Source organism: Rhinolophus hipposideros, assembly GCF_964194185.1.
Source record: "Rhinolophus hipposideros genome assembly, chromosome: 1".
In the NCBI taxonomy this organism is placed as follows: domain Eukaryota; kingdom Metazoa; phylum Chordata; class Mammalia; order Chiroptera; family Rhinolophidae; genus Rhinolophus; species Rhinolophus hipposideros.
Genome location: NC_138047.1, coordinates 39452513 through 39471325, shown reverse-complemented (window position 1 = coordinate 39471325; position 18813 = coordinate 39452513). Strand labels below are relative to the sequence as shown.

The window sequence follows — 18813 nt, the reverse complement described above, 5'->3', positions numbered from 1 at the left end:
AATCCTCTGTAAATAAAGTTGGTTTCATTACTTGAGAGGTACCCACCTATTCTCGCAGATCTCCTTTTGTCTGCCTTAGTTGGTACAACATAAGAAACTCCGGGTTTCATGTCCATGTACTCATTAGTACTGTCACTGTTGGGAGAGAAGAAACATCCATCAAATCACGATTGACTAAAATGGGAATTGGGGCGAGTACCCACGGGGGTAGGTTCTATCTTCCCATCCCTTTTTTACATAATAGGCTGATTTTATTCGAAGAAAGTATTGCCAAGTTTGAATGAAGAAAACCTTTTCCAGTAAGAGCTGAGTTTCTAACATTCAATATCAGGGTCCAATCCCTAGGAATTAGATGGCCTTTTTGGTGTTCCCATAGACAGAACTCAGGTTAAAAATTTCCCATTTCTTGACACCAGAGGTTTAATTGGAAACAGCCAAAAGGTATTATCCCATACTACTTCAAACGCTCTAAATTATCCCCAAGAGACAAGATGAAAGAGACAAAGAACGAGAGCTTCTAAAACGTGTCAGGGGGGAGAAGACAGAGATCGTTAACATATAGCGACTGATGGAAGAAGGTTTAAAAAAAACACACAAGTTTGGTTCAGATAAACACCAATAATTTGGATGATTTTCTGAACCATCTGGACCTCTTGAATCTGCAACATTTGGCTGGAGAGTCTTCAAGATTTCTAGTACTTCCTGCTTCTGATTAGCATAGAAACACCATGACAACAATCTCCTTCAGAGTGTGCGGATGGTTCCAATCCCATATGGGATTCCAAAGCACAAAGAACACCACACAGGACCGAACAATTTAGGCCATTATTTCAGAAAGTTAAAAAATATATGTGGGGCCAAAAGCAAAGTGGCTCATTTATTCATATAAAGAGCATACGCTCTGGAGAAACTAACAAACGATGGTCGGTACTGTGTTTTACCACCGCTTGACACTACTCAAGTTTACAGGATTAAGAAAAATTTTAAAAGCTCCCCCTGGGGATTAAAACTTTAGCCAGAGGTACAGACAAGGGCTTTAAGAGGTAACTGCCCATCAGCAATATTTACTGAGATCCCCTTGAAGGCCTGGAGTTAAGAGATTAGAAGCCTGGCCATCTCAAAATGTAGGGGATGTAGTGAATAAAAAGAAAAGGAAAACCTCACCACACACCTGCAGAAATATCAAGTATAAGGGACTGGGCGCGAGGAACATGATTTCTGTTGAACTGGGTGAATCTAGGAACTCTTCTTTAGTGGTAGATCTTAATAGCATTTGGAAACAACAAGCAAGGCCATGGCAGAGAAAAATTCTACTCTGGTTGCAAACTATACTGATTCTCCTCAAAGGAACTTGAAACTCTTTACACATCATTTAAATCCTGAATGATTATCAACGATGAAGGAGATGAAAATAAGGGGCAGAATTTCCTTAAATGTGCTACAGTAATTGTGCCTTTTTATAGCATAATGAGTTTTTTAAAGGGTAAGGTATATAGAAATAATTCAGAGGTAGATGGTGAGAAACCTACAAGAAGAGTTGTGTTAAGGCTTTCTACCATTCTCTTAAAGGTTTTAAAGGAATTTACTGTGACCACTTGACAGGCTTTTGCATTTTCCCTATAAACAGTGTCTCACTGTAAAGACGCATATAGTACTAAGCTTCACAGTATAAATGGAATGACACGCAAGAGCAGAACCATGACAACACAGGTATAGAGTTCATTCAGTTGAACAGAACAAAAGCTTAGGGGGGAAATAAAATCAAAGATGCATTTAAAAATTCAACCAAAAATCTAAGTTTAACACTACCTGAGTCTTTAAAAATACTCTTTGAACTTTCTAAACTGTTAATCACATTTAAATGATTTAATAATTCTGATTTTGCACCTCAAAATACCTCAGTTCATTTTTTTGAAAGAATCAGCCTTGATTGCAAAGCCTTAGGACCCCAGAACTGCCTGTCAACAGCTGACTATTTATGTAAATCAGTCTTACCATGAAGTCTCCTTTGAATGAAGAAGGTTCTTATAAAGGGCCGCTTCTGCGTGATCTTCCTGCTTTGAGCAAATAAATGAGTCACGTTTTCTCCTCAAAAAATTCAAAAGATCACCATAGCAACAATATTCTGTAATGACCAGGGTGGGCCCTACAAGCATATAAGAAAAGGTTAGAAAAAAGGTGAGATTTATAGACAATTCCTGTCTCCCATAAAAATACCCAAGGGTGATCCCAGCTGTTAACATTCAGTTTCAAAGGATAAGCCTACTGAGTACCAATACAATCCTATCTATTAGCATTGCTTATCAAAAAGCAGCATTACATGGATAAAACTAAATAAGCAAGCCCTTTTACCTCAATTTTTGAGTGATTAGGGGCCAGGCACGACTGCTGGTTATACTATTATCAAACTTCCTACATGAATAATTTGATTCACTTCTGCTTACATACTACCCTCTAGGTAACGTTATTGTACAAATGATGGCACACCCTACGGGATAATAGGAAAACCAACCACACGGAACCACCAGCTGAGACAAGACTAGAGAGTGAGTGAAAACCCGAAATGATGGAACATCACCTGTGTTTATGAAAAGGTGTCACCAGTGTTCTGAGTACTACTACTCAAAAATGGTCGTGGTGTTGTAGATGCCTACAACTGCAGCTCCGAAGTTAACAGGCAGCTAATTAACTTGGGCAGAAATTTCTCATGAACAATTCATGATGTGGTGAAGCGACATTCATGGGGACTGTTTTAAGAAATTATATAAAGTTGTCAACTTGACTGTGGAGCTCTCCAGATCTCAAGTTAACAGCTCCTTTCACACAGCTTTGTTCCTTCAGACCAAAACGCTTTGTGGAAACAGCACAGAAATCGTTGATGGGGAGGCGCGATTGCTCCTTCAAAAACTGGAGATTTATTTTTAACAAACATGAAGTGTTTGCCTCATGTGGTGTATATTTGAGAGCTAGTTTTAATGGTGGTATACAAGTGATCATTAACCCTTTAGTGACTAAATATGATCCAGCAAAATATAAAGCTTGCAAGATAAAAAAAAAAAAGTTTTCTAGATGAGCTGAGACATTCTCGAGATATTCCAGAAGTCAATGTTGTTGTTGTGACATATGGGACAATCACCAAGGTCTGTCCTAGGCTGTCCCATCCCATGATGAGAAAACTAAAACATACACTCCTAAGAACAATAGTTTGAGGTGGGGGTCGGGGGGGGGCCTCTAGCAAGAGGTCACGATAACCTGGGTAAAAATCTTGCAAGCAGTCTGTAATCAAGCATCGTCAAGATCATATCAAAATCTCCCCTCTTGATAATTTGACCTAATAAAAGGCAAGCTGGTCGTGGCTTTACCTCCAACGGTGCAAGCTCCGAGAAGATTCACAATATTCATATGATTACCAAGGTAGCTCAAGACTTTGAGTTCAGACATTAGGGCTTCTCGTTCCGTTAAATGAGCACTTGCTAAAATGAAAAACATCTTATTTTAGACAAGACAAACCAACCAGCCTGGCAACCCGATGTGAGCACAGGCAGTAGTGGCGGAAACTTACGTTTGAGCATCTTCACAGCCACAGTCATGGCTGCATCCGACTTAATTAGGCCGTAAGCAGTGGCCTCCACAACTTTCCCGAAGGCACCGGCACCCAAAGTTTTCCCTTTAGAAAGGAAGACAACGAAGTGGTCAGTGAGGGGACCAAAGGACCATCTGTGTAATTTCAGAATCAACAAAGGAATTAAGGACAAATCTGTGCAGGTTCATTTCCCTATAATGGGCTTTATGCCGAGTCTATCAAAGGGGGCGACACTTCACAGAACACACTTAATTGCTACAGGTGGAACGAAACAAAGGAAGCTATTCGAGTTCTCTAAAATCATTGCTATGTGTACACCAAAAGGTTCTTTGGAAAGCCCCGGTTTCATACTGACCAAAACTCAGCCTGTTTCTGGGAAACTCCCATTTGTGATCATAAGGAAGTTGCGTTGGGTCTATGTAAACATAATTGTTTCCATTTATCTCTTCAACAACTTTCCATTGTACTTCATACATGGGTTTCTGGTGGAGGTAGAAAGGGAACGATATATCATCTTTTAATGATCAATATTTCAACCATTAGAGCAAGCACTCAGGGTAGAGAGCAAATAAATGGTTACCTGTAAATATTTGTAAGTGAGAATCATCACGATGATGCACATCATACCGGCTGCAATCACAAAACCAATCAGCAAAGGCGTGAACAGGGTGTGGGCATGGATTTTTTCTAAAATGGAAGAGGAACGTGGAATTATAACCTGTCAGCAGGGTCAGCTCCTCACCACAATCACCTAAGCCCAACTCGCCCGCCGCCCATCGTACAGCCCACAGCAGGATTCAAAGCTATGTCCATCTCAGTTCCTTGCCTTGGTTATTATCTTACTCGTATTATTCAAAGAAATCTTTTTAAATAACTTTAAACCAGACTCCTATGGGAGAGAAGTTGAGATTTCTATAGCACAAGAATCATTTTATGCTGTTTGTCAATGAAAAGCAACATCTGAATGAACTTTGTACTTCAACCAAATTCCTGACTTGGGACAACTTTAAGAAGTTTCCTTTATGGATGGTTTCTATTTTTGTCTTTATGCTCTCCTGTATTTTCCAAATTTTCTACATTGAGCATGAATTTCTTCCACGACCGAGAAAAACATTTTTAAAGTGCTCTTTTTATTGCCCTGTCTGAAGAAAAAAAAAATCTATGATGAACAATGTAAGAGTCTTCCCCTCATTACTCAAAAACTGAAAATATACCACTTTTTAGCACTCATCTGTGCCAACTCAGGAAAACAAAAACTGAGCCTTAAGAATGTAGGTGCCCAGTTTCTTTGTCTTCTGACTTTATACCAATTCATCAATGTGTCCACAGGATCATTTAACATAGGAGAACTAGTCACTCATGAATCAAATTTTAAAGATGTTAAAGAAATAGCTCACTAACATGACTTCATAAAAAGCAGTGTTAACTTTCTGATATAATGTCTGGCTGTGTGTTAAAATAACTCATTTTAAATAACTGAAATTTTAAATGCAATTTAAATTTTTAAATTGTCCTAATTCTGTTTGTTTGGATATAAAGTAATATAGTCCCTTCCCCCCTCCCCATTTTCCTTCTCTACTTACTTACTTATTTATTTATCTATCTATTTTAAGGAGGGCGCAGCTCACAGTGTCCCAAGCAGGGAACAAACCGGCAACCCTGGTGCTACCAGCACCACGCTCCAACCAACTGAGCTAACCAGCCACCCCATCTACCCCTTTTTTAATAGAAACAATTGGAAATACACAATTCATTTTATATATAAATATATATACACACACACACACGCATGCACATATACATACATACATGCACATATACATGCAAAATATATAGAGTACATGGTCAAAATTACTGCATACATTTTATTAACAAACTAGTACAGAATTAAATTTAGTGAGTTTCAATGACAGTGCAGTGCAATTACCAGAAATGATATGGCCAATGATGGAATGGACTTAAAATCATGATTGATATGGTAGCAGAGCCTAAACATCCCCTTAAATTGGATTAAAAAGAAATATACCTTTGCTGTTACCTTTAATTGCAAAGTTAAAAAAGGCAGAACTGTTGCCCACATCGTTGTAAGCCCTACACTCAACCGTGCCATTGAACTTGAAAGAATCGTAATCGATGGAACTTTGAACCACTAGTTTTCCAAATGGCGACACAGATGACTTTTGTATCTGCCTATCCACCGGCCCAACAGGAACGGAACATCTAGGGGGAAAAGAACAACAGTCCAGACTTACTCCAGGAAAACCCCTCAAACAACCTGGGTTTAGCAAACTTCTCAAACTAAGTTAGGGGTTCATAATTGGAAATTTCATTTTACAACCCAGAGTGTCTGATGACAAATGAGCACTTCTATGGCATAGTGAACAGGGAGAGCATTGTGGAAGAGAAGAAAGAGGGAGATGAGGTTTTCAAGTGAGATATGGATTTGTTCCTGACTCATACAACTATTCCGTTGACTTGTGACAAGCTACTTAAACTGTCCAAGGCTCAGTTGCTACAGCTATAAAATTGGGATGGTAATACCCATCTTGGAGAGTTATTTATTACCTAGAAATTACTTAAGTATCCTGACACACAGTAGACCTGATAAACTAATTGTGAAAGGGTGTATGAAGGGTTGAAAAGGAAAAGCATAGAAGAGGAAAGCATTAAAGTCTCAACAAAGATGACCACAGGCAAAGATAACCCCCAAAACCAGAGCAGGGAGGACCCTGTGACTCAGGTTCTATGGAAGGAGGGACAGATTGCCCCACCAGGTTGCACTCCAGGTGGCAAAGACCATGAGAGCCAGATCCTGATGACCCCATTTTAAATGAGCCTTGCCCCCCCACACACATATGGCTAGCAGTTTTCTATTCCTTATTGCTTTGTTTTCCTCCTTAACACTCAATACCTGTCTACGCTAGTTGTTTATTTCATCTTTTCTCCATCTCCACCCATTGAAATATAAACTCACAAAGCTGGGACTCAGGTGTGTTTTGTTCACTAGACCAGTGTCCGGCATACAGTTGGCACTCCATAAACATTTGTTAAATGGTTGACTGTAAGTACTGGAGTTGCTTCCACTGTGGGCATACATTCCAGGGGTCTCGTCCCTCCCTACTATTCCCAAAAGAAAACATTCCACTAAAACTCAGCTGAAAACAACCATCCTATGTAATCTCTTCCAACTTGTTGTGATAAAAAGGTCTATTCAATGAAAAATAAAATTTCTACTATTATCCTGACGTGTCCGTTGTGATGTTACACAGGGCTTTTAAAGCTTGAGCATAAAATACCATTTGATGGATAAAAAGAGCAACGTTGACCCCATTTTCGTCTTCAGGTAATATAAAAGGACAATTTAAAGCTTAAGTGTGGATTCTGAGGGAGAGGAAGCACAATGCCACGGGCTGGGCACCTAATCAAAACCATTTTAAAACACATAGCTTACAGATGCCATATATATATTGTAACTGCACCATCATTACTTTTTGGTAACTTGGCAATTAACTCCTGAGGTAATTTTTTTCATGATAACTACAGCCACGTTTCCTACACACATTGCCTCCTGTGTATAGAATGGAAATCTAATTACTCTGTCCTGGAAAATTGCTTTATCTACCTGCGGGCTAGAAATTGCATGATAAATCCAAAAAGATAACCACCAAAATAGAGAAGTCATTCAGTAATCATTTTTCAGCAAACAAAATTAATGTCTACCAAGAAAAATATAGCAATTATGCCCTCTAAAAAGCCGATTGGATAGAAAAAAAAATAATAATCAAAACAGAGCTTTAAAAAAAATCTGAAAACATATTTGAATTCAACTGAGTTGCTTTCCTTCCCTTCTGCATGTTAAGTGGTCCCGAGAATAATCATCTCACCTCTGCTCAATTCCTGGACAAAAATACCAATCTATTGTGGGCTCTGGGAATGCTGCAGCCACACATTGGAGCATGCCATTCATGAGCCTCTCACGAATCAGGATTTCTGGTTTTGCTGCAGGAAAAGAGAAGTGGCCACATGTGAGACTGCTGGAAAACCTCACCAAGATTCACTCGACTCTTTTAGAAGCCTCAGAAGGGCTGAAGACGACCCTAAGGGAATATGTTAGTCATGGGGAGAATCTGAACCAGTGAGTGGAAGGTACAGGGAGGGGAAAGAGAGGGACAGGCCAGGAAAGGCTTTCATAGTCAGAGCTGCCCCACCCCGGTGCAAACCGTCCACCCTGCAAATGGGGGGGTCTCTGAGAACTCCCTGTTCCAGGGATGGCAGAAGCAGAGGTTGCAGGACCACCTGGAAGGGTTTCTGTTTCCAGTGAGCAGGAATCTGAAAGACCACTTCTAACGAAGGCACTAGCATTCCAAACTGTTTTAAAGGTGGAAATTCTGTTGAAGGGATTCCTGACATCAGGATCTCAAGTTATTGTACGGACTGGAATGGATGAAGTTAGGAGTAGTTCCAGGAGAGGAGAAGTTAGGAGTAGTTACAGGAGAGGAGAAGCCCCTCGCTCTCAGGAATTCCCTTTTGTTTGGAGCGGGGTGTGAAGGAGTGGTACAAATAAATAGCTGACCTACTCTATTTACAGAAAAGCCAAAACGTAAGAGTAAAATACAACGTGGGGTTTTAACTCCAAATTTTTATTTCAAATGCAAAATACAGACAGCAAATTCGAAGAGAAAACCAGCCTGAGAGTTTTATTCATACATATATCTAAACCTGAGTACAATCACTGAAAAATCCTATCAGCAGGAATGCTCTAATTTGACATTTCTGTGTAACTACAATAATCAATGGATATTCAATCAAGTGCACCCGAAAGCACAGCAAATTCTTGAGATTATCTCTAAAGTGGAAGGAAGATGAACTTATGCTCAGTTGTTCTATTCATAACAGATTTGAAGGATTTGAATCCTTTGAGAACGAGTAAGCTAAACTAAATATCTGATGGCAAGGACAAGTAACGTCCCCCTGTATCCTTGACCTAGCATGGAGTGCCGTGCCTGACTACAGAACTCGGGAAGCCCCGTGTGTGCAGACAGACCTGCACACCGGCTCAGACACTCCAGTTTTCTGCCCTCCATCAAGTTTCCTCATGTAACAGGGAATAACAATAGTACCCATTTCATAGGGATGTTGTGACAATTAAATGAGATGGGGTACAAGAATGAGTCACAGAAATGAATGATAAACTAAGAACGATGAACACAAATGAAACAATAAATGTAATAATTATTGTTAATGATTCAGTTATTCTTTTCTAGTCAGAGTACCCACCCTCCTTGGTTAATCAAGTTTGCTGCCAATTAAGTTTACTGCATTTGCCACTCTAAATATTCTCTTCCATGATCTCAAAATTGCTTCACTAAGATAGTGTGAAATTGTGTATGTGTTTTAATCTGATACATTGGGAATTTGACATTAATCATGTTGCAACTGATGGGAAAACTATATGGGGTGAGGAGGAAAGACTGACAGATCAAAAGCTTATATCCTCAAAGGAAGGTAAGTAACACAGATCAAAATGACATCTTTGTAGAACAACCTCTCAGCACCTCACCTCCTTGCAGGCAAAATGGCTTGGCAGGGATCAGAGTGCCCACATGCATGGCACACCCACCTGTCACTCAACCTGGCCCTGCTGATGGGCTGGCCATTTGGCTACGACACACAAAAGAGTGACACTCCAAAGCAATCTCAAGGTAGGGGTATCCTTGAGAGTTTGGATCCAATGCCAACTTTCACAAATAGAGCAAGAAAACGAGCCATCATCTTGCGAAAGCATCCATCTGGCAAGTTTCATTTAATTATCACGGGCAACTGTGTGATCGGACTGGAAAGTAGGACATAACACAAAAAAACAGTGGAACTTTAGGAGAGTGCTATTGGCTGGCAACTGCAGGCGCCATAAGGCAGGTCTCTTGACTCAATTCAAGGGTCACCTTCTTTTCCAAGCCATCCTCAACTCTCCAAGCCAAGGTGGTTGACCTCTCCTCCCTATTCCCGAAGCGCTCACACAATGACCTGGTCCGCCTCCTCCATCTGACTGTATTTTCTCAAGGCAGGAACCACACCTCACTGGTTGTACCTCTGACCCCTAACAGAATCTGACCTGTGGTGGACACACAACTGTTGAATGATTAAATCCTCCCCAACCCCCAAGGAACAAGTCCCCCAGATTCCAAAGGAATGTGATTAGAATCACAAAAAGGAAGCTGGAAGAACAGCCCAATAGTGACCTTCCTGTGTTGGGGCACGGTTGGCACTATTTCGCGATAGTGGGCCATAAGATAAACCCACACATAAACCTGGCCGTGTGAATTTTTTTTCAAATACTGAGAACAATGGTGATGGGAAGATCTACACGTACACAGCACAGGACTCAAATGAGAATTGAGTTCATGAAACAGATTTCCTCACACCAACATTCCTTTTGTCACTCATTTTCCCAATGGCACATAAATTTTAGTGGAATCGACTCTATAGCAAAAACAGGGCTTAAAGGATACCTTCACATGGTAATGATGGTTTTCTCTGGGTAACCGGGTTATGGATAGTTTCTATTTCATTCTCAAAAGAAAGTCAAAACTTTTAAAAAAACAATTTTGTTCACGTTGAACATACAGTTAATAATGAACCTATAAAACATATTTTAATTTAAAAAATTGGAACAGCTCAAAATTACATAATCAGTCACATTTAGCTTTGGTTACAAGTGCTCCACGATCCAAGCCTTCCAGCGTGACACCTGGTAGCAGTTATACAAGGGCCTGGACTGGCAAGGGGTGCGATCTGGCTGGCCTATTTGCTCCCACGTGCTGGTTAATTAGGCAGATTTTTCAGTTACTATCCCAGTCACAACGTGAGGTTAATGGAGCAGTTTTTGTCCTATTGGGCCAACCAAGCTCAGAGTCCTCAAACTTGGGTGTATTCGAAGCACTAAGAGGTCAAAATGCAGATTCCTGGGCCCCAGCCCCAGAGATTTAGCAAACTGAGGATCTGACCCAGCAATGCATTTTTTAAAAATACCTTCAAGGGATGCTGGCCAGGCTGAGACTAGGGTGAGACAAGAAAAGCACTTAGAGTGCAGAATTTAAGAAGGCATTCACCCTCAAGGTCTTGCAAATACAGGGTTGGCACCGTAAGTGAGCACCTCCTTAAATTTTACTCTCTGAGCGTCTCTCTTTGCTTACCCTAATCCCAGCCCTGTCCCTCATGTTGGTGATGAGAGATCTCATTCTGAAAAGGCTGTTACACGAGTACAGTTTGGGCTGTATATGGCGAGTTGCACTACAAAAATGTTTAATGCATAAAGAATGAGCTACGTATAAATCTGATTCCTAAAAATGAAAATCTGAGCTTCTCTGCATTTTGTTAAGTGCCTCACAGCACTGTGTGAGGCATTAAATAAATCTACATTTTGCTTTTAAAGATACATAACCCTCCGCAATTCTTCAGGTTAAAACTGAGCTATGGTTTCTTTGCTATTCCACAATCATGAGAATACCAAATGAAACATTCCCTAATTCCTCACAAGTTGGAGGTTTAGATAAGCCTGAGAGGTGTATAAGTTACATATTTCCTGAGAAGATAAAAATAGTCCCTTTCTCCTTTCAAAGCATTATGGATCGGAGTCATTCTGGGGTCTCCAACAACATTGATTAGCTTGTAGGCAGATTTCAGAGCGCTTATAATTCTACTGAAACTGTATTGCTCGGGCAATTAAAAGTCCAAACCATTTGCTAATTTACCCCCCAGATATGTGATCTTGAAAAATATTCATTTTCACCACCATCAGGTCCACACAGAAGGCAAAAACAAAATGAATTTTAAAGAACACAATACAGATAACAAAGAGCTGGAGGGTAGGGGTTGGGGCAGGACAGTTATGCAAGTAACGGGGTGGGGGGGGAGCAGTTTTTAGTATAGCTCCTTTCACCCCTAACCACCTCCCCCAATTCCTGCTATAAACATATGCACATTGGCCCACACTCTGTAATCAGCAAAGAACAGACTTAAGTCTCCAAATAATAAAAGACTAAACAAAGAGGAATCATAACGATGAATTTTTTTTTTATTGAGGTATAATTGACATATAACATTATACTAGTTTCTGGTGTACAGCATAATGATTTGATATTCGTATATATTGTGAAACGATCGCCACAGTAAGTCTAGTGAACATCTATCACCACACATAGTTACAAACCTTTTGTCCTGTGATGACAACTTTTAAGATCTACTTTCTTAGCAACTTTCAAATATGCAGTACAGTATTAACTATAGTCACTATGCTGTAGATTACATCCCCATGACTTATTTATTTTAGATCTGGAAGTGTATCTTTTGTCCCCCTTCACCCATCTGGCCCACCCTTCATCCCCCACCTCTGGCAACCACCAGTCTGTTCTCTGTACCTGTGAGTTCAATTTTCATTTTCAGATTCCATACGTAAGCGAAAGCATATGGGATTTGTCTTTCTCTGTCTGACTTATTTCACTTAGCACAATACCCTCTAGGTCCATCCATGTTGTAGCAAATGGTAAGATTTCATCCTTTTTTATGGCCGAGTAATAGTCCATTGTATACAATGGAATGGACCACATTTTCTTTGTCCATTCATTCAGCAATGGACACGTAGGTTGTCTTGGAGATGAATTTGTTTTTCTGATGGTAGGTCTGGGGTTTAATGGCAATACAGCAATGCTTTGTGGCAATTTGTCACTATCCTGGTTTGGGTCTAAGTCAAATGTATATTCCTGCCAAAATACTGTTACAATAAAGGAAGTTAAATCCGTTAAAATAGGAGCGTAAAAGAATTCAGATTAATTTTTAGTTATAAAAGAAATATGCTTTTTAAAAATCCCAAGAATAAATATTTTGAAAATATATTTTATTTTATACATTCTTAAAGGTAGCCAGAAACTGGTATATGGACACTTTAATAGGAGTTTGTTTATCAAGCAAAACAAAACTTCAACTATAGTCTCCTGTATCTAGCTATCGTTTACAGAGTGTCTATCATTTAAAAAAAAAATCATTCTCCTAAGGAAATGATGTTCTAAACTAGGGGTAAGCAAACTTTTAATATAAAGGGGGAGACAGTAAATATTTTAGACTTTGTAGGCCACTGTACCACAAATGTAGCTACATACATGTGAAAACATGCATGTCTGCATTCCAATAAAATTTTACTATGGACACTCAAATTTGAATTTTATTTTCATGTCTCACAAAATCTTCTGAGTTTTTTTTTTCCAACTACTCCCCCAAAAATGATTCTTAGCTTATGAGCCATTCAAAAACAGGCTGCAGGCCGAATCTGGCCCCAGGGCTATAGTTTGACAACCTCTCTTCTAAACAGCCATCAAAAAGGTCTCCCAATTCCGAGACCAAGTTATAACAAACAAACAAACAAAATGATGAAACTACTTGAAGAGAGCATTCTTCAGCCAGAATCACCATGCTCAGTTTGCAGGAGAACCATGGCCGAGTGGCTCAGGCACAGGGAGGCGGGTATATACACACATCACAGTGCAATCCTGCTGGCTGCCAAGGAGTGCAGGCATGTGATAAAATACTTTTCACTCTGTACAAGTAGTAAATTCATTTTGCCACATAATTCTGAAGTGGTGGAGAAGGGTTACTGACATAGTGCCCATGGAAAAATTATGTACCTATTCTTAGTTTTATTTAAATTTCCACTAAATTATAGGTGACCCTGTATACACGTGTAAGTGAAAGGGCTAGTTTGATGTAAAAACACATGTGGCTCAACTATAAAGACAATTTCCAGAGTACAAGTTCCACTAATATAAAAGGGACTACTCATGCTGTTTTTAGAAAAGTAGGTCCCAAGTTCAGGGTCAATTTTAGCAGAAGTTTATATAGTTACATACCTACACCTGTTTCTCCTGCTTTTCCACCATAAACATGAAAAAAAAAGGCCAGACTACACCAACAATGGACCTAGTGATCTCAACAAGTTACCTTGTTCTCTGACGGGCAGCACAGAAATAGATCCCCCAAATTAGCAACACACCCCACCAGACAAACTTTCTTATAAGACATGAAGGGAAAATAATACCAACACTTGGGGTGGGGTGGGGGTGCGAGGGAACGCATCTCTTTCGTTCAGTGTCACATTTCCTGAATTTTTCCAGAATAGATGAAAAGCAAATTCTACTCTAAAAATAGGTTGCCATGATATCCCTTTTTCTCCCAATTTAAATGTCTATAGCAATTCTTGCATCTACAGAGAAGAGATATTAAAGTGTCACTTCAAAAACAACACTCATAACTCCCACGCAATCTAAGAACAAAAACTCATTTCAAGTCAGGAAGAGAAAATAAAAACAGAGTTCAGACACTGTCAGATATCGCAAATGAGCACGCATTACCTATAAAAACATTAATGTAAAAAGACAGGCAGCTATGTTTACAGAGATTAGGTACCACAATAAGAAGATCTGAAAATTATCCTTAATTTAGAACTGTCCTGAAAATCAGTACAGTGTAGCTTCCATGACATATGTTTAAGACATAGCAGCATGACAGATCTGACAGATGATAACCTTATTGACTTCCAGGCACTTAGATAAGGTCATTCACTTACGATTAAACAAGATAATTATAAACTTTAAATAATTGTCTGATGGATTTCTTTTAAAACTCAGTCACATTATTTCAGAACCCTGCCTCACACTCCACAATGTCTCAAAATTGCATCAGCCATGGGTTAAAGAAATCATGAACTATCCATGCAGTGATAACAAAATGACGTAGAGGAGTATTTTATGACATGGAAAGATGCTCACAATGCATTTGTTGCTCAGCATCAGAACAGAAGGTTATGAAGTAACAGAATCTCATTTTTGTAAAAAAAAAAAATGTTTTAAAAAATGGTCTGGAAGAATGTATAGCAAAGGATATATTAGCAACAGAATCTCATTTTTGTAAAAAAATAAGTTTTAAAAAATGGTCTGGAAGAATGTATAGCAAAGGATATATTAGCAATGGCAATCTATAAAATATAAATAAACTTAAAAGGTACAATTAAAACTGGCTTGATTCTTATTTTACTTATTTATATTTTCTGGTTTTTCTATCCTTAACATAACATTTTTATAACAAGAAAAATTATTTTAATTTTAAAACACAAGTATACAAATGTTTGCACAAACCACATTACATTTCAGTTACTGTGGTGGTCTTACCAAATTCTCAAAAGCAAGTAAATAAATCAGAAAGGAGTTCTATTTAGCATTAACTTTATTTAATGTTTAAGAATTCCAACAATTTAATATAGGGGTGGGTCTAATAGAATCTACCTAATAGGGGAAAAAAAAAAAAAACACTAAAAAGCAAAGCCCCTCAAGCAAAACTCAATAGATAAGTGTGCTAGCAATAAGTCTCTAACACAAGTGTGGTTTAGACACCCCAATGTTTGCATCTTTAAAAAATGGAGGTTAGGAAAACATTTATTTGCATCTTCCCAAAAGGTGAAGTTCTAGTAACTTTGCTCTCGTTTCATGAAAATCTCGAAAGGCACAGACCCAAAGCCTCAAAACTAAGCAGTCCTTGAAGGCAATCCCACCATTATTATTTTACCCTGGGAAAAGGTCCTGGAGACCTCCAGCCAGGTGGGTAACCCAGATGGCTGGCTGGCAGGCAGTCTGAAGCCATCTATCTACATGGCCAGCTAGAAAGGTCTGCCTTCACCTTTAGCAGATAGACTGGACATGCACTTTATTTGCAGGGTGTTGCACTTAGAGTGGCTTCTCTCTAGAAGAAGGACAGTTTAGCCACCCATAACTGGAATTAACTATGACCAAAAATACATAAAAGGCAGGCCAGGTTTTGCAAATGAGGTCAAAGGGAAACTTTCTCATCAACAGGCCTCATTCTGGGTGATTTATTACTTGGACTGATTTGGCTATACTGTATGATCTATAAATAATCGCTCATACCAGACAGGATGTTAATTATATAAGGCAGTGATTTAGAAATAATACATTATTTAGCATTTCCTTAAATTGTTTCAACCCCCCGTTAACACTCTGCCATAAATGGGGTGAAACTGGTGACTTTTGAGAGGTCCTTTGGTACAGTGCTGCAGTTATTTGAACATCCAATGTAGCTTAACATTACGTGTGTTCCGTGTAAGACCAACAATAAAGGCGAGCCCTTTAGTTCTCTGTACCTTACCTGTCCTGCCCACCTTCCTGTTACCACCACCTGAGTACCACAGCACTCTCACTGGACTGGTAGGTTTATCATTAAAGGGCAGATCTTTTAAGATTGGCAAGAGATCTATTTCTGGGCCCTAGATATAATTTGCCAAAAATTTTAAATTCAGAATATTGATCAGAAAATGCTACCAGATAATATTTTGAAGTGTCATTTTAGGTTACTGGCAAATCAAAACTACAATAAGATACCATCTCATACCTGTCAGAATGTCAATTATAAATCAACTAACAAGTGCTAGAGAGAATGTGGAGAAAAAGGGAGCCCCGTGTATTGTTGTTGAGAATGTAAACTGGTGCAGCCGCTATAAACCACAGTATGGAGGTTCCTCAAAGAAATTAAAAATAGCATTACCATATGACCCACTTCTGGGTATATATCCCAAGGAAACAAAACCATTACCTTGAAGAAGTATCTTCACTACTATGTTCAATGTAGCATTATTCACAATAGCCACGGTACGGAAATAACGTAAGCGTCCATCAACGGATAAATGGATCAAGAAAATGTGATGTGTACACAATGGAATACACAATGGAATATTGTTCAGCCTTAAGAGTAGAAACTCCTGTCATTTGTGACAACATGGATGAACCTGGAGGGCATTATGCTAAGTAAAATATGCCAGGCGGAAAAAAAGACACATCACATATTAGATGGTATCACTCATATGTGTAATCTTAAAAAAAAAAAAAGTTGAACTCATAGACACAGAGTAGAAAAGTGGTTACCAGGGCTGGGGGGGTGGAAGTGGTGGGTAGGGAGAAGTTGAAAAAGGGGTACAAACTTTCAGTTATAAGATAAATAAGGTCTGAGGATCTAATGTATAATATAGTACTTATAGTTGCTAAGTGAGTGCATCTTAAATGTTCTCACCAAAAGACAACACAACAAAACAAAGCTAAACAAAAATGGCTAAGTATGTGAGGTGATGAATGTGTAAACTCTATGGGGGGAATCCTTTCACAATGTAGTATATATATCAAATCATCAATCTTACATTTTGTCAATTATACCTTAAGAAAGCTGAAAAATAGTTACTAGATCTTCTTGAAATTATTCCAGAGGTTTGAAAAACAAATGATTTTTTATTATATCAATCGTAATTTCTTTCCAAAATTATGTAAATTATTTCAGGATTCACATGGGATATTTTAAATTATAAGCCAAAATAAAACTATAAAATATTTACATTACTAACTTATGTTTAGATTCACTATAAAGTCTAAAATGTATTCAAGAAACATTGAGTGGGAAGGAAACAGAGTCAAGTGGATAAATTACGGTTAAAACATACGTTTGGCCATTTATTTGTACCTGGATGTGGTAAAAACCTTGTGGTAAAAAACCTATTGTGTGACATTTATTGTAACCAAAGAGACTATAGGTTTCTAAACAAGTATCACAAGCTACCTATAGAATCTTGGTGATGTCGCTTTTCTAACACCTCCAGGAATTTTGGAAAGAGTAGTGCCTATTAAGAAAGTACTTTGACCGTCTTAATTCTGCTTCCGGTCTGACAAAAGCGCCTTTGCTGAAGGTCCCATTGAGCTGGGAGCTGCTTCAGGGGCGTGTTTTAGGAGTCAGCAACGTGGCAGAAGACATCAAGACCAAGATCAAGAATTACCAGCCTGCCCCTTTTGACAGTCGCTTTGCCAACCAGAACCAGACCAGGAACTGTTGGCAGAACTACCAGGGCTTCCACTGCTGTGAAAAGACAAATGACTGCTAAATGTCTGTGTGTGCAAATGGTACCGGCATGTGTACAAGTCCCTCTGCCCTGGGTGTCAGCCTGGGAGGACTGCCGGGCAGAAGGCATGTTTCCTGGGAAGATCGAAACTGGCTCCACCCCACGTCTCCTCTGTCTTCCATCTTTCTCCCAGGGAGGTGAAGGGGAACCTGGGTGCATCCCACGCTGGGATCCTGAATTGCACCTTAACTAACAATGAGTACTTGTTGGAAAAGTTTAAAAAAAAAGTACTTAAGATATAGTTTCTTAAGTTTTTAGAACTTTATTTCTACCAATTTTGATCTGCAAGGGAAACAAATGGCCATTTTCACCAAAGGGTATCAAACTTTTTTAGAACATGATTTCTGTATACATCTTTGATAAGCAATGCAAGAGTAATTACAGTAATGCCAAGTTCAGTGCAAAGAATCATTGATTCTTTTTTTTTTTTAATAGAAACTCCCATCGGTTTCCACTGGAAGTTTTGCTCAAAAATGGCAAATGTTACAACTCGTGGCCATTATACACCACCTTTAATGTCACTGAACCAACTTAACAGACCCCTGTAAATTTTGGCTTGGTTAGAGAGGTTAAAAACAGTATTAAAATATTTTGAAACTTTACATGTTGCAATTTGTCCCTTAACACAGCCAGAACATAGTTTTTTTAAAAACCTATAAGTGATTAAAACTAATTCTCTCTCTCAACCTCTCTCTTTCTATCTCTTACTCTACTCAAATCTACATGTAGAATTTTCAAAACAAATTGATTTTTCAGCCACCAAACATTTAACAATTCAAAAATCAAAGATTTTCATGAGCATTTCTAAAGGTGAATCTATTAAGCAATTATGTGTCAATGTCACTGAGTAAAAGTTGCCTGAATTTCTGCACTAACACTATGCAATTATTCTGATTTTTATTAACTTTAATTTTTGCAGAGTGCAATTTCTTTCATCCTTGGGGGCTAAGCTTCTTTACAGAATGAACCTCACAGATCTACATAAGCATTTGGCTCAGCTAAAATGTTATGTCAAAATGGACACAACTGCTCCAATTTTAAATTTTAAAACTATTTTTAGCTTTTGATTTTAAATTTTAACATAAAAAAATATTCTTGCCCCATCAAAGTGCTAACTAGAACTCTTTTTCAATTTCCCCCACCCCCCAAAAAAAAATGAACACAGAAATTAGTTAAGTATATCTGTGAAGAGCAATTGGGACATAATCCACCAGAGGCAAAAATGTTTTAA

The 18813-nt window shown here is 38.7% G+C and overlaps 1 protein-coding gene across 5 annotated transcripts in view; it reads right to left on the bottom strand.

Annotated features, from left to right (window-relative positions):
• KIT (KIT proto-oncogene, receptor tyrosine kinase) overlaps positions 1-18813 on the bottom strand; it is a gene marked incomplete at its 5' end in the record, with an annotated part of 79810 nt that overhangs the window by 9732 nt on the left and 51265 nt on the right. For 2 of the 5 annotated variants that reach the window (XM_081060557.1, XM_081060555.1), the window contains 8 exons: positions 47-135; positions 1996-2146; positions 3363-3473; positions 3563-3667; positions 3939-4065; positions 4164-4270; positions 5622-5803; positions 7468-7582. In XM_081060557.1, the coding sequence (XP_080916683.1) occupies positions 47-135; positions 1996-2146; positions 3363-3473; positions 3563-3667; positions 3939-4065; positions 4164-4270; positions 5622-5803; positions 7468-7582 (987 nt within the window). Of the gene's footprint in view, positions 1-46; positions 136-1995; positions 2147-3362; positions 3474-3562; positions 3668-3938; positions 4066-4163; positions 4271-5609; positions 5804-7467; positions 7583-18813 lie in introns of all 5 variants that reach the window. The other 3 variants (XM_081060556.1, XM_081060554.1, XM_081060558.1) reach the window with 2 other exon arrangements.